General features: G+C 39.9%; 1 protein-coding gene and 1 long non-coding RNA gene across 2 annotated transcripts in view; both read right to left on the bottom strand.

The window, feature by feature from the left end:
- Nucleotides 1–4,657: 4,657 nt before the first annotated feature.
- Nucleotides 4,658–15,982, bottom strand: part of LOC123969872 (bMERB domain-containing protein 1-like) — a 37,695-nt gene continuing 26,370 nt past the window's right edge. Inside the window, exons 2-6 of the mRNA XM_046047629.1 lie at nucleotides 11,683–11,803; nucleotides 9,669–9,742; nucleotides 7,910–8,024; nucleotides 6,121–6,191; nucleotides 4,658–5,594 (exon numbers count right to left, since the gene is read on the bottom strand). Of these exons, the coding sequence (XP_045903585.1) occupies nucleotides 5,482–5,594; nucleotides 6,121–6,191; nucleotides 7,910–8,024; nucleotides 9,669–9,742; nucleotides 11,683–11,803 (494 nt within the window). The 3' untranslated portion in view covers nucleotides 4,658–5,481. The remainder of the gene's footprint in view (nucleotides 5,595–6,120; nucleotides 6,192–7,909; nucleotides 8,025–9,668; nucleotides 9,743–11,682; nucleotides 11,804–15,982) is intronic.
- Nucleotides 14,373–15,665, bottom strand: LOC123969873. Its single transcript, XR_006824805.1, has 5 exons — nucleotides 15,581–15,665; nucleotides 15,373–15,492; nucleotides 15,155–15,269; nucleotides 14,760–15,004; nucleotides 14,373–14,649 (listed from the first exon to the last, which is right to left on the bottom strand). It is a non-coding gene; the product is annotated as an uncharacterized LOC123969873 (long non-coding RNA).

Here is a 15,982-nt window from a genome sequence, read left to right as displayed (position 1 = left end):
ACATCCCACTTCTCACCCAAGCTCTTCGTATTTGCAGAGCGTTTTCGCTTCCATAAGAGAAACCAAGATGATACAACAGTACTGACTGGTGGTTTTCTCACCAGGTTTGGCTCCTGGCACCCCTGAACTGACCCCACCGTAACCCCCGCTGAGGCCTCCACAGGTGGCCGCTGACTGATGCCCGACCTCCCACTCACTCCTCTCCTGCTTCATGCCTCTCCTGTCCCCGTCTGAACCTGGTCCTGGTCAAAGCTGCTGTAAATCACCTCAGTATTGTATTCCCTGTTGTCAAACCTCCGTCAGAGGCTATGTTCGGTCCTGGTCTGGCAAGGATGCTTGCTTGCACCTATGAAGTGCAATAACATTTGTAAGCAACAGGAGGCTGACTGCAGTTCACTTAATGGCTATTATGACAAGTTGATATTTTGGGAAACATGTTTAAATGCTTTTTTGCTGAAAGTTAGATGAGAAGTTGATATGAAGCTATTGCCAGCAGGTGGTTAGCTTAGCTTAGCATAAAGACAGAGGGCAGGGGTAAACAGCTAGCTTGTTTGTTTGTTGTTTTTTTAAAAAAAAATACATACCAACACTGCTGAACGACAAGTTGTTCTTGCTGGAAAAAGTTCTTGGGAAACAGCAGCGGAGCCATGGATGTATTTTAAGAACTTGATACTGGACTCAGACATTTGAATGAAAATTGCTCACTGAGGGCATATGGCAAAAAAGCTTTATAGTTACCAGGATTGCTTCCATGTTGTGTGTGTGGCCCTCCACACATGCTCATTAGTGTTTCTCCCATTGGCCCCTCCCATTCACTCCCACTGGGCCCAAAGACTTTACGTTGGGATGACATCACACACTTTAAAACAGCTTTTCAAGTCTCTGGAAAAGGTTTACAAATATAAAAGCATTCCTTTGACAAAGAATAACTGACATTGTTTGACATCGAGGTGTCCTGTGTTTTACAGATGTCTTTTTAACAATGGTGGTCTTTGGGGAAAATGCTTTTTGGGCCGCAGGGGATTTTTTTATATTGCAATTCAAATTGCATTGCAAAAAAGTGGCCACGGGAGCAGCAAGATTGAGTATTCAGTATCCATATCCATTTCTCTTTAATACATCCGTATTGAATGAGCCAGTTTTAGAGGTGCTTTTATGGGTGTATTTTTGAACTATGGAAAGAGCCAGGCCCCCTGTTTCCCCATGCAAAATAGTCTTCATGGTAAGCTTCTAATCTCTTCCTGGCTCTAGCTTCATATTTATATTTCTCTGCAATCTATGTGATCACATTTATTTATATTTATTATAACACATGCAGCCTTGCATTATACTTTATTACATAGCATGAACAAATTAAATAAGAAGTGAGAGTACATCAAGTCACAGTAACCATAGTAATAGAGCAGTGACAGCTCACCCGCAGACAGCTACTGTACCTCTTGTTACGATCACCCTCCTGATCCTGGGCTCGCAAACTAGCACAGGTATACATACTACACACATTTTCTTTCTCATTTATTTGTTTCTCACATGCATGAACAACTCGTTTGTGCTGTCTCCTCTAATACACAGTGAGCTGTGCAGGTGTCCAGGACTATGGTGTTTGAATGACAGCCCTGCCCTTTTCCTTGTGAGAACTCGCAGTGTTTTTACTAAGGATGACTCACCCTGAAGATAAGACCCCCCCCCCAACTCTGTACCCTCCCACCGTCTTTCTTTCTTTTTCTTCCTCTCCGCTCGTCCACTTCAACCTCTCTTCTTACATCATTTTCTCTCCCTGACTCTACCTGTGACAGTGTGTCTCTCCTAAGAGGCTACGTGGTCTCTTCCACGTCTCCAAGAGTTCTCCTCGGAAAAATTCTTGAATTCTTGCTTGACTTGTGAAAAGCACAGTAAGGGGATGTAACACACCCTCCAGCTGATGTGAACAGCTGGTTTTATGTCTAAATGTGAAAACTGAGAAACAGAAACATGTCACACACTCAATGTCCCCACACACCAAAAAAGACTATATGAAGGTCTTCGTCAGGGAAAAGAGCTATATTTGACCACTGTGTAGCTCAATCATGGGAACAGGCTTAAATTTAAGGCTCTGTATGATAGATTTTGTTTCCAAGATATTTTTATTTGTAAAGTTCATCTAACCATTACTGTCTTTTTCAAAACTGAGGTTACAAATACAGTAAACAGTAAATTGGTTTACATTCTCATTACTTTACATTTTAAAACAAAAGTTCTATCCGCCTCTTCTCACATTCCTTACTTTTTGTTTTTCTACCATGGATGTTACATACTGCATTTCAACATGACTACACCAGACATGGTTGCTGGGTGATATGTGGCCCAAAGCCACTATGACAGTGTTGAGACTGAATAGCAAAAGATCCAGCGCTTAAACAAAAGAGACAGCTGCGTCCATGTATCCATCCCAAGGACTAGTTTGGGGGAAAAACCATGAAAGAGAACACTGCACCAAACAGAGATGAATTTGAAACAACCTGGGTGACTCACTGAGAAATTATCTATAATGAATTAAAGACTTTCATCTAATCTGTTTCTCCAATATGTCAACTTTCCAGTCAAGCACAGCAACTTTGTGCTTACTTAATCTCCAAGGGGTTGATAGTCTATAATAATCTAAAAGGGTGTGAAAAAGAGTCAGAGGCTTAATTATGGTAGATTTTTTGCAATCCTTAGTAGACTGTTTTATCCCCAGAGTGAATCCGAAAAATTAAAATCACCACAATTACAACAACAATATTATTCTGTCTCCTGTTTACCTTTCATTATGGTAACCATGATAGCGCTTGCATATTTGTTTTTGTCATATCTATGAAGTCTCATCTCTCTGATCCACCAACCTTCATTGTTGTCTCATTGTAAAGATATGGGCTATACAAGGTTGCTATGGCAACTATTCTTCTTGGCAACACAGAGATCTGCTCCATAGTTTTATTGGCCGTCCCTGTGCCAATGTAATGGACATGGATATGCCTTCAGTAATATTCAGACCATAATAACCGATCAAATATAGGGTGTTGACAAGTTTTTATTCATAGTGAAAGAGGTCTAAAGAGTTTTGCCCCTCACCAGCGGATTAATATGAAATATAATATACCCACTCAAAACACTGTCACGTGTGCCTTAGTGATGTGTGCGATGATTTCCTTTATCACTGGAGTTCTATATACTGTATATACACTCACTGGCCACTTTATTAGGTACACCTTGCTATTACTGGGTTGGACCTCCTTTTGCCTTCTGAACTGCCTTAATTCTTCATGTCATACTTTCCAAAAATGTCCATTGACATGATAGCATCACGCAGTTGCTGCAGATTTGTTGGCTGCACATCCATGAAGTGATGGTTCCACGACCACCACATCCCAACGTTGCCTTACTGGATTGAGATCTGGTGATGTGGAGGCCACTGGAGTACAGTGAACTCATTGTCATGTTCAAGAAACCACTTAGAGATTATTTGAGCTTTGTGACATGGTGAATTATCCTGCTGGAAGTAGCCATCAGAAGATGGGTACACTGTGGTCATAAAGGAACGGACATGGTCAGCAACAATACTCAGGTAGGCTGTCACATTTAAACGAGGCTCAATTGGTACTAAGGGACCCAATGCGTGCCAAGAAAATATCCCCACACCATTACACCACCATCACCAGCCTGAACTGTTGGTACAAGGCAGGATGGATTCATGCTTTCATGTTGTTTATGCCAAATTCTGACCCTGCCACCTGAATGTCGCAGCTGAAATCGAGACTCATCAGACTAGGCAATGTTTCTCCAATCTTCTATTGTCCAATTTTGGTGAGCCTGTGCAAATTGTAGCCTCAGTTTCCTGTTCTTAGCTGACAGGAATGACAATCGGTGTGGTCTTCTGCTGCTGTAGCCCATCTGCTTCAAGGTTCGACATGTTGTGTGTTCAGAAATGGTATTCTGCATACCTTGGTTGTAATGATGTGGTTGCCTTTCTGTCTTCTCAAACCAGTCTTCCCATTCTCTGACCTCTGACATCAACAAGGCATTTTCCTCCTCACAACTGCCGCTCACTGGATATTTTCCCTTTTTCCAACCATTCCCTGTAAACCCTAGAGATGATTTTGCAGGAAAATCCCAGTAGATCAGCAGTCTCTGAAATACTCAGACCAGCCCGTCTGGCACCAGCAACCATGCCACGTTCAAAGTCATTTAAATCCTCTTTCTTCCCCATTCTGATGCTCTGTTTGAACTTCAGCAGGTTATCTTGACCACGTCTACATACCCTAAATGCACTGAGTTGTTGCCATGTGATTGGCTCATAAGCTATTTGTGTTAACAAGCAATTGAACAGGTGTACCTAATAAAGTGGTTGGTGAGTGTATATTAGGTGTAGTGGTCTGCAGTGTCAGTTGTGAGCTGATCCATATCATTTGTGTAAACGCAAATGGATACTTAGCATAAAGGACTAAGAATTATTTATTCAAATTAAAGAAGTCTATATGTGTTGATATCTTAGCTTGCTCATGTGCATACAGAACGATATGGACACCTAAGTATGTCTTAATAACTTTCTGCTGTCAACTTGTTAGACCCCTCCGTACTGTACCGTCTGTTTAATACTCATCAGAATATGTCATAAAATACTGAAGCATGGTGACAAAAAGTAAAACACAATGACTAGTGTGGGTTAGCAAAAGAAACACTCAAATAAAAAAACAGACATTAGTCAATATTAGGTAACTGTTACTAAAGCAAAATCAAGCGTTATGAGACTTTCTTCACGAACAACCACTTTTCAAAAGGTTGTACCAATTTGGATCTGGAGTCAAACAGGCAACTTCATCCTGACACAGCTCCCGATTAATGTCAGTATCATTAGTTTTATTTCCTTAATACTGATGATAAAGTGTGTCTGGAATGGCCTGTTGACTCTTGCAAAACAGCTCCTTTTTTGGAAATAACAGTTATTATAGCTCAGTTATACAGCTCAGTGCCGCCGTCTCAATCCAATTAGTGTTAGTGTACACTATCCATGCCTTGTGCTAACTTGTGCTATTCTGTTTCTTTCCTTCAAATGGTGTCTTTCCTGTCCAAAACCATCCTGTATGCTGTTTACTCTTTTTGGAAATTGTTGATCAGAAGAAGTTGGCTCAGTAGTGATATTTAACAAGAGTAAAAATGAAAGCAGGAGCAGAGACATGGGAGGAAGACAAAATGACAGATAAAATTCAATGGAAGTGACAAACAGATCCAACACGAGACGAACTTGGGTCTTGGCATGAAAACACACCACATGATCTTTGCAACATCCTTTGTTCTCACTCTGGGAAATTCTCAGCTCGCATCTGGAAGTGCTCCATCCATGCTTGAAAGTCTTTCTTGGACTGAAAAACTGATACTGGAAATATAGACTCCTGTGGAATGGCCATTTTGGTGTGTGGCCGCTCTGTCAGCCCTGGAGTGGGGCCCTGCATTTTGGGCTCCAGGCTACATGATGGAGCATGTGAAGCCACAGCACTCCTTCAGGAGGGTGAGGCCTGTCTTGGTGAAGGGAGAAGAGGCCTGCTGAGCCCTGGATGGCACCCGTCTGGTTGGTACACCTGAAGCACAGAGAAATCACACTGAGAAAAAGATAAAATGTACTCCAAAAAATGTTGTGATATGTTGTGGTGTATTGCGTTATGTGTGTTAGAGTTGTGTAAGGGACAACGTCATCTGTCACTTCATGTCTCCGATTCTGATGCTCTCTCTCTCTCTCTCTCTCTCTCTCTCTCTCTCACACACACACACACACACACACACACACACACACACACACACACACATTGTGTTTAGTGTTTAGTTTTAACTGTCAAGGTTTAAAAAAGTTTAGAAGATTAATGACTTGACTAAGGGGAGGAAACACTGTTTTTTTTTTTCAGAGAGATCTAAATCATATATAGCCTTAGTACCCCCATTTCTATTTTATGGTGAATCAGTCATTGGATGTGTGAAGGTTCATCCTTCAAAGGCCTCAGGAGGAAAACACCTTGAACAAGAGAAACATTCGGAACAAGGACAATATTTGCCACTGTTTATTTCCTCCTCAGTAATCACAAAGTTGCAGCTTTCCTTATGCTTAAATACCTGTCTTCCTAATATTTTTGGGGAATTTGGACTTCAGGAAATCTGCCATTTCTTTATCTTCTTCATTCTCCCTGTAGAAATTGAGAAAGATTGGTATAAAACACATGGAAATACATGAATACCTAAAGCACTTGGACTATAATTTAGTCTCTTCAGATCACAAAAGACAAAATATATCCTGACAGGAATCCTGTATTATACAGATGTAAAAGTCAAATATGGTCTTTACGTTACACTTCCCATGTATTTCACAAGCACGGAATGAACAATTCAAAGAAGACTGATTTGACTAAAGTGGAGAGATGAAACACCTTCCCAAGATACCCACTGGATAAGAAACCTAATTCATTTCTGGCTGTTTTAGATTAGATTTACTCTGAGAGGTTCGGGGAATAAATTCAATAAATCTGGCAGCCACTCTTTGTCTATGAAGAGATTCTTACATTTGATAAACACACTCTGCAAAAGTACCATGTCTGCCCTGTTTCGGAAATAAAAAAACTAAAACATAAAAACTGCAGACAGAATTTCCTTGTAGGGTAAAAAAAAGAAGTAGAGAGAAGTAACAATAGAAAGATTTCTATATTCATCAGCATGGACAACATGGCCGGGAGCGGCATCACAGCATCTCCCCTCTACGATCCATTAGCGCACTGTTATTCTCCTGCCTCCTGCCTCCTGCCTCTCACCTTCCCGGTAACCCTTCAGCGTTTTCACAGCAGGGTGTCAGCTGCCAACTCAAATTGGTGATCACACAAACTCACAGTGCTTGATACTGTCTGAGAATTGTAGTGGTGTGGAAATAAAACCTAAAACCACATCTGGTTGTCCACTGTTGAGACACATTAGATTAAAAGTTGAGTGTCAAGTTAAACAACCTGCGAGGATGTATATGCTGCATCAGGATAGGCAAGTAAGCAGAGGTGCATTCATTTACCTGTAAAGTGGAACCAAGCGTTACTCTAAATGGACCCACTGTAAGTTGAAGACAGTGGTTTAACTTCTTTACGAATGCAGGACAAAATACTTCATTGCATTCATTGCATTCATTGTTGGAGTCCCCTACAATACATTTCTAACCACACAAGCAACATGTTTGACATCTCTGCATTAAGAAAACATTGTGTGCAAAACAACCTGCTTTAATTTGACTGTTTCAAGGTATCAAGGTAATTTATGTACCATTATACGACACAAGGTTGTACGGCAAAGTGAATAATAGTCTGTAAAGTGCCCTGTAGTGTATTGTATAATATGTCTGGTTCCCCTGCATGAACAAAACAGCCAGCAGCAGAATTAAGAGGATTGGTGCACTTGAAATAGATGCAAACTGTTTCTTTTTTTTAACCAATGGCAGCTCCTTTTGGGGTACTCACTGATGCCTGGTGACACATCTTTAATTGAAATGGCTCTCTGCTGTGTGCTCTGTGGTATGCTCTCTCACAGCACTGTGCTCTAGGAAATGTTCCAGTGTTTTAATGGAGTGCAATGGGGTACCTTTGTGGGAGCATGCATATGGATGATACTGAACTAAGGAATAGTGATTACAAGCGATGTTCCAACCTGAGCCCTATCAGTCATTATAAAAAAACAAGAGTTTCTCTGCTTGGGGGAAGAATTCCATGAAGCCTTTCCTGGGAGACTGCATGGGCAATAAATGTGCACTGCATCTATCTGGTGACATCGTGCAGTAGACTTTCATATTTAATTATTCATTCGCAGCCTATGGTGACAGACGACCAAAGGACTCCTGCCAAGCTGCAATGAAACCATAGAGTCTGAAGCACACCTGAGTCGTTCAAACTCCACATCGTCCACCAAGAAATCTCTGGTCTCAACGAGCTTGTGGATCTGCTGCAATAGTTCTTCTTCCTTCTGCCGGTCCTCATTGGACTTGTCATTATCTGCAGCACAAGACATCTAGCATCTAGTGTTTGTCCCAGATTATCTACTTTACTACAAACAGTGGGACATCAAACAAACAAATATGGAAATAAACAAATTAATAATTCTATATGGAAATCTATAAATCTATTTATTTAAAAGCAATACATTTTGAGAATTACAATTATTATTTTTCTTGCTGAGTGTTAGATGAGAAGGTCAATACCACTCTCTGTATGTGCTTTGTGCACCAAATATGAAGCTGGAGCCAGAGGGCGATTAGCCTAGTTTAGCATGAAGACAGGAAGCAGGGTAAAACAGTTAAACTGCCCGTGTCCAAAGTTCATAAATATGCGTACCATCATGTCAAAAGCTGACGAATTAACAGGTTGTATTGTATCTTGTAATCTGTACATTAACAGAAATGTAAAAGCAGCAACACGGATAAACTGTTTCTCTTGATTTTTTACTTCTGATTTTACATTTCTGTTTGAGAAGATTAAACAAACAAGATATAACATCATGTTAAAGGGATAGTAAGAGCTTGCAGTCCAATACATTTTGTTAAAATTTGCCAATATTTTCTCAGTTTTCTAGCTCTCGGTTTTGTGTGTGCTCTAAAATAAAATCTGGTTATCCTATACTGTAACTGGGAAAAAAGTAAGTGATGTCAACCTTGCCATGCAGCATTGTTCCAGCCAATCAGCAAAATGAAGCAGAGATGGCAAAAATATGGAAAAACAGTCAAAGAGGAAAAGGTCTGAAGAATATAAACTGAGAAAGATATATGACTATGACTATATATATGTTATATATATGTGTTTCAACAATTGACTATATAAAAGATGTGGACATTTCATTTTAGCCACTGACTTCTAGATTTTTTGTAACCAGGCACTGGACGTGACAATATTTGGATGAGATGGTGGCACTAGCTTGGTTAGCAAGGTGCATCCATAATTCAATACAGTGTACAGTTGTCTCTAACCTGATGGACAGGTCGCCATGGTAGCAACATGTCAATCACCAGGTAGTCCCACCCTAAAGCATCCTCTGCTTTATCCTCTATTTTCCTCTAAATGGGATCATAATTTAATAAATGAACATGCTGTATTGAAGAAGACTTGAAACTAAAAATTGACATCATAAATTCATTAGGAAAGTGTTCACTAAGGTAAATAAGCAAGTGGGAAGTAGGTTCATTTTACCATTATGTCTAATTAAAGAACTTCTTTTTGCAACCAGTGGAGTCATCCCCCTGCTGGCAGTTAGAACGAATGCAGGTTTAAGGCACTTCTGCATTGGCTCCATGTTTTCAGACCCGCAGGTTCCCACTTGGTTTCAACAATGGAGAAATGTGAATCATTTGTTTGTCAGTTGAGTTCAAATGTCAACAATCCTGCAAAATCTCTTACTCTGCCTTTAATTAGCGAGCTTTAGAAGCACTGGTAGTTTTGGAACTTTGGAAACAACCAAGATAGTTATTTCCCCCTCTTTTCCAGTCTTTATGCTGAGCTAAGATAGCATAAACATACTAAGTGTAACCACCTGCTGGCTCTAGCTTCAAATTAAGCGTACACTCATGAGAGGGGCATCAAGATTCTCAACAAATTCTTGACAAGATATCCTCAGTCAACAACTATCAATATCCACATGACTCCTACCTGGTATGGACACTAATTTGTGCAGCTCCTTCTTTAGGCGTGTAATCTCCTTGCATAGCTGAATGTCATCCATCCTGCATGCATGATGGAACAAAAGAAACACACAAACACTTGTTAGTACTGCACATGTTATCATATATATATTTTAACAAGTGAAATCCTGACTTTACGGTATGGGACAATGAAATTCAAACAGAGAAAGTTTTACTATATTTCACACAGCAGATGACGCAGAGATCCCTGTGACGTCTCTGAGACAGATAGCTTTCACACCGCCTCTGTTTCTATCACACCCTTTCTCTTTCAATAGCCCTTCAAGTCAGTGGATCATTACTGACACTGAGATGGTGTGAAAGACCCCTCTGGCACAGAGGAGTTAGAGGCACTCACGTGGCCCGGTATCACAGCAACTGGGCCTTTTTTAGAAACACACACAGGCACTCACAGGGTCAGACACAAAATCCCTGACACATTACAGCCATTCATCAATGTCAGCAGAGTGAGAGCCTTGCCACCGTGCCTCGTCTACCTGTCATGTAAGATTCTCTCCACAGAAGTGCAGGTGGGGTAATGTTGGCCATGAGGACTAGAATACAAATTATATGTTTTAGTTAACTTACTAGATCAAACACACCTTGGGGTTTGTTTGTTTGTCGAGCGCTGGGGAAAAAGGTGCTTCAAATCGTGACTCTCCATCTCCGTCCTCTTCCCCTTCCCCTCCACCTCTTCCTCCTCCCGTCTCCTATTCTCCCACTTTATCTGCTTGGCTCTTGCTTGCTACTCCACACACGCCACTCCTGACATCCCCCCCGCTGTCTGAGCGGTGTTACTGCCTATCTTTCAGAGGAGTAGATGAATAAATATCCATGCATTAGCCTGCTTATTGGAAGCAAAGGTAAAGCCATTGAAATTTTAATGGGGGATGTGATGGAGAGAAATGAGGGGGAGAGAATAGAGGACATGCTTCTAGGAAATGTGTTTTTGACACAAAGTTGTGCTCTTGAATGGAAAAATGGGTTAAATGATTTGGACTGTACATAGCTTCTTTACTATGGGTTGTTCTGGCTTGACAAGGTATCAGTGGACCTTCTAGATTGATTTATTAACTGAATCATTTATTTATGTAAGTTTCTCATAGTACTACATTAACATATTGTCCCCAAAATTGTGTTATGGCTAAGAAATGATAGCAAAGACATGGTTATGGTTAGGCAATTGGTTAATGCATGTTTAGGCCCACTGGTGGTAAGGATCTGAGAATAGCCAAGTTTCATCTTCGTTTTTCATCTATTCATCGATTTTACATTCTGGTGTGCAATTAGCAGACCATACCACATTGGCAAAATAAGGAACTTAATCGAAATAAAACCAGCATCGAAGGTCCAATATGTAATGTTTGCTATATACATAACTACGTTTTCAGTGGTATATAAAGAACTTACATAATAAACCATTATGTTTTAATTACCTAAGAATGAGCCATTTCTATCTACATACACCACAGGTCTCCTTAAGTCACCATGTTGTGTCGCCATGTTTCTACAGTAGCCAAAACGGACAAACTGCTCAACAGAGCGCATTTCGTCACTACACTGAATAAGTACGAAGAAGAATGAAGAAGAATGAAGAAGAAGAAGAAGAAGTAGTAGTAGTAGTACTAGTAATAGTAGTAGTCGACCGGTTAAGTTAAGAAGAGAAGTGAAATTTGGACAAATAGAGGACCACACATATTATTTAGCACAAGAGCCGACAGAGCGTGTAGTAACTGTAGTTTCTCCTTCGCACTTGGAAAGGGAGGGGTGAGAGGTGACTGAGCATTTGGTTGCAATTCGCAACTCTCAACACTAGATGCCACTAAAACCTACACACTGAACCTTTAAACATAAAGATCCTTTCACCATTCTTAAATCTGGAGTTTGGGTTGCGGTAATTGAACCTGTTTTGTCTCCATTAATCACACTGGCTGCAGATGGCAGCCATGACCCCCCAAAAAGTAAAATGTTAAGCCACTCACATGTATCTCAGCTCTGACTCCCTCCTGACCAGGACGTCCCTGATCCTCTCAATCTTAAAAAGTTCCCCCTCAATGTCGTCCACGGTGATGGTGGAGTCTGCCATGGACACCACGTCATCCCCTGAGAAAGAGAGAGAAAGAGAAAGAAAGAGGAGGACAGCTTGAATGTTGTAAAAGGCCAAATGTTGGACAAACATGCAGCACGTCTGACATAAAGACATTAGAGTGTATTAAGATTCTCTTCTTTATTAAATGGAGTTACCAGTACACCAAATACTTTAGAGAGAGAGACACACACATAGACATTCAGGAGCAGATAAAAATGATCAAATTCACCACTGCAGAACAACCTACGATTATTTTTATACACTGTATAAACAGCTGCAGCAGATGTACTTTGAAATTGCTTGTTAAGGAGCAGAGCGTCACAGACTAAATTACCATGTGTCAGTGCCTGGCATGACTCACATGGCTGCACTCTCCTCTCTCTCTCTCTCTCACACACACACACACACACACACACACACACTGCGCAAACCCAGGTTGGTGGGTCAGCCCAGGAAATTAGCCTCCCACAGTATGGTTGTCAGACACACACACTGCAGTCCTGTCAATGCCTTGCTCTGCTTTAGAGAGAAAATTCACTGCTCAGTCATTAGTATATTTCTGCAAAAAGTAATCTCCCCTAACTAAAGCTGAAATGACTTGTTCAAATAATCAGTGAGTCAATGAACAGGCAATAAACATATAATTTTTTTGGTTATCTATCAAGCTAAAAAAGTATCTGGTTTCAGCTTCCCTGTCCCATTATCTCTGCTTTGTATAACTGTAAGTTGAGCCTCTTTGGTTTTTATTCTATTGGATGGACAAAACAAGACATTTGAAGATATCACCATGAATCTGCAAAACTTTGATGGACATTTTTCTTACAATTTACAGATTAAACAATTGATTGGTTAGTTGCAATACATAATATATATAAAAAAACGTAATCAATGATGTAATGAACTATTAGTTGCAGCCCTACTCCCAAATATGGAACATCCAAAGTGTCAGAATTAAATGAAAGAATGAATAAATAAATGGGGAAATATATGCAAGAAAGAATGAATGAATAAAATAATAAATACACACATTTGCTTTTGCCTTTCCCCAAGGAGACCTATTGTCATTGCTTTTCCCTTAGAGACCTATTGTGTATTGCTTTTTCCTTAGAGACCTATGTGTATTGCTTTTTCCTTCCTCTTCCTTTACTGTCAATCAACGTGTTGTGGACCGCCCACTAAGTCCAACTAATCACTCACAGAAGTATTTCTCTCCATGATCAGAGATGTATAAAGGTCTGATCCACACTCCATACCAGTTGGTGGCGGTAACGCACCAATTCCTTGTTTGCCAACTGACAATAAAAGCACAAGGAGGAAGAAGGAAGAAGAAGATAACGTTAGACAGAACCAGCACATGTCAATGTGATCTAAATGCAGAAGTCCATTTACCGGAGATAACTGCAAGAGAGAGAGGGAGAGGAAGAGGGCGGAGAGGCAGAGGTGTTGGAGATGCTGTCAGCATACATAGCAGCTCTGTGCACATGTACCCCTGGTAATGTAACGTTAGTTAGTAGTTGAATGTTTTCATAGTGTAACATGTGATTTACTGGGCAACAATGATTATATGAAGCCATATTATACAAGTTGAGCAAACACTGGCCAGCCTGCAAACCCTAATATGCAGTACCATATTGCCAACATAATGTCATGCAACTTATATATAAAGCCTTATTTTATCAGAATCAGAAATTCTTTATTGATACCCGAGGGGTATCAATAAAAAGGGGTATTCTTGGTCACAATTGCTAAACTTGCATGTCAAGATACTAAGGAAAAGAAATAACTATATAAAGTAGGTAAGTAGGAAATATAATTAAATATACAAATTATAAAATCTAAATAAAGGTAATGTGGACATGTAAAGTAATTTACAGCATCAACAGAAGTGTAATGATAAATAATGATAAATAGTAGTAGTGCATTAAATACTAATAGTAATAATGAGTACTGGTATAGTTCATTTGGAATGGATACAATCTTAAAAACAACATTTTTGAGACAGAGTAACCAGAGTATTGAAGCAGAGAATATTGCATATTGAGTATTTTTCCGTGTCCTCTTTCTTCAGAAACTTCTTCAGGAGATGACCCTTGAAGAACACAGAGATCTTTCCACCCTTCTGCTGGAGAGGCAGCCAGGCCTGGTCTTTGATGCCTTGATGATGCATCAGCGCAGACATGGTGACCCACCTTCTGCCGGAGTGCTAGGAGTACTTTGGTGTACTTGTGGTAACTGTAGGGAAATGCCTACGGACCAGGACAGGAAATTCTGTGGCCAGGAGCAAGCGAACTGTGTGAGCCTACTGCCACACTTCTCCTAGTACTGCCTTGAAGAAGGCTTTATTCACATTCACAGGCAGTACTGGGAGGACATTACGGCAATATTGTGTTATAGTTGTTCAACTGCAGTTCTATGGTATTGAAAAAATAAAAGGTAAGAAATAGAAGCACATGGTGTTTTTATTTTCATTATATACATTTGTACATGTGTTTAGAAAAGTATGACAATTTCAAACTTTGCCATAACATTTCCAATACCAATTTTAGTTATTTATATTTACATAATAAGGGACAGCTGTAGCCTTACTTATCATTACTGTTCAAATTGTAAACTGTAATTTAGGCTACCTACTGAAAATAATATGCGCTGGTCACAGTGTACTTAGCAGAATAAGATGAAACGTGTACAAAATGGAAAAACATGAAATTACCACTGGAGGAGGGTAGGAACAGAATTTAATGTTAATAAATTTCTCTTTTTGAAGAGTAAAAGCTACTTTGTCAGTGAACTGAAGTTCTTTTCCCTCGTGATCCTGCCTGACAAGATCCTTCCACATCAGATGCTGGTTGGAATAACGGTCCTGTTGAAGACAGTGCCATCAAACATAGTTACAGACTATATTGTAATGTAAATATCATTCAGTGACATGTAATATGGTACAACATAGGCAACAAATTTGTGTAACTTTACCTAGACCTCTTCTGACTTGTCTCTGTAACAAGTCTGATGTGGCTGGTGCAGGTACGGGGGGCACCAAACCAAGCTGTCTGGTGTCATCTGGGAGAAGGCTCCTCCTTCTAGGCATCCCCACTCCACTTGTGAGTCTGTTCTTCACAATCCTTCTTTACAACTCGTAAATGTATCCGTAGGTTTTTTCAGATTTCAAGGCATATACGCTGTATCTTCTAGCGTTCTTCTTATACAATCTTTTGAAACTGAAATAACACAAATTACAACCATTTAATATCAGTTTGTAAGTAGAACAAGAGAAAACCTTGAATGTAAAGACATTTTGCATATTGCATATAAAACATTGGCTGAATATTGTACTATGAATGGGAATATTATATAAGTGTAAAACGTACATCTCTTTGCCGTCCAACATTTTCATTGTTCTCATAAACTGGTTGGCTGAAAGCATAGCGCTTGCTGGCATACATCAGGATATGATTCTGGAATGACTCTAGGTCTGCAGTCGATCTGATAGAACAAACAAACAAACAAATACATACTTCTGTGTACATGAGCAGTAAGCACAAATATTACTAATATACATCAGTGTGAAAAAGTATAGCCACACTACCTGAATCGCAGATAGTTGTGAACATCTTTCTGCCACCTCTTATCGAGAACTATATCCACTAAAGCTTTGTGGCACTGGGAGTCTCTCTGGATCCACATCTTCCCCCGCAACCCATAATGCCTGCAAAACATAAAAATGCACTATAAATATGTCCTTAATATAGCAATTAATGAAATTACTCAAAGATATAATAAAATTGTGTGCTTACAAGAAACTGCCCACGTGTGTCGGCAGTCCACCGAAAATGATTGATTATGTCCTTCAGCCAGTTGAAGAGGATGTACTCTCCTTTTATCTTTGCTGCCTTGAAAAGAGAAAAATAAATATTACTGTAAAATACAGGCATTCAACTATAGTCTTTGTGTAGAGGTGAAAGTGTAAATGTTCAACACCCCCCCCCCCAAAAAAAAAAGAAAATGCTGCAATTAAATTTTTTTGGCAAGGTTCTTCGCACCATGCCATATGTCCAGACTGTGATGAATTCCAAGGGCCTTGTATTTGCCTTTGTCTGGGTCTATGAAGTGGTAAATAATGTCATGTTACTATAATATTTATATTGCTGTTATACACATGCATCCATACAATATATCACATGAATACTTACTCATAA

This window comes from Micropterus dolomieu, linkage group LG04, assembly GCF_021292245.1.
Source record: "Micropterus dolomieu isolate WLL.071019.BEF.003 ecotype Adirondacks linkage group LG04, ASM2129224v1, whole genome shotgun sequence".
NCBI classification, from domain to species: domain Eukaryota; kingdom Metazoa; phylum Chordata; class Actinopteri; order Centrarchiformes; family Centrarchidae; genus Micropterus; species Micropterus dolomieu.
This window is presented reverse-complemented; position numbering and strand designations above follow the sequence as displayed.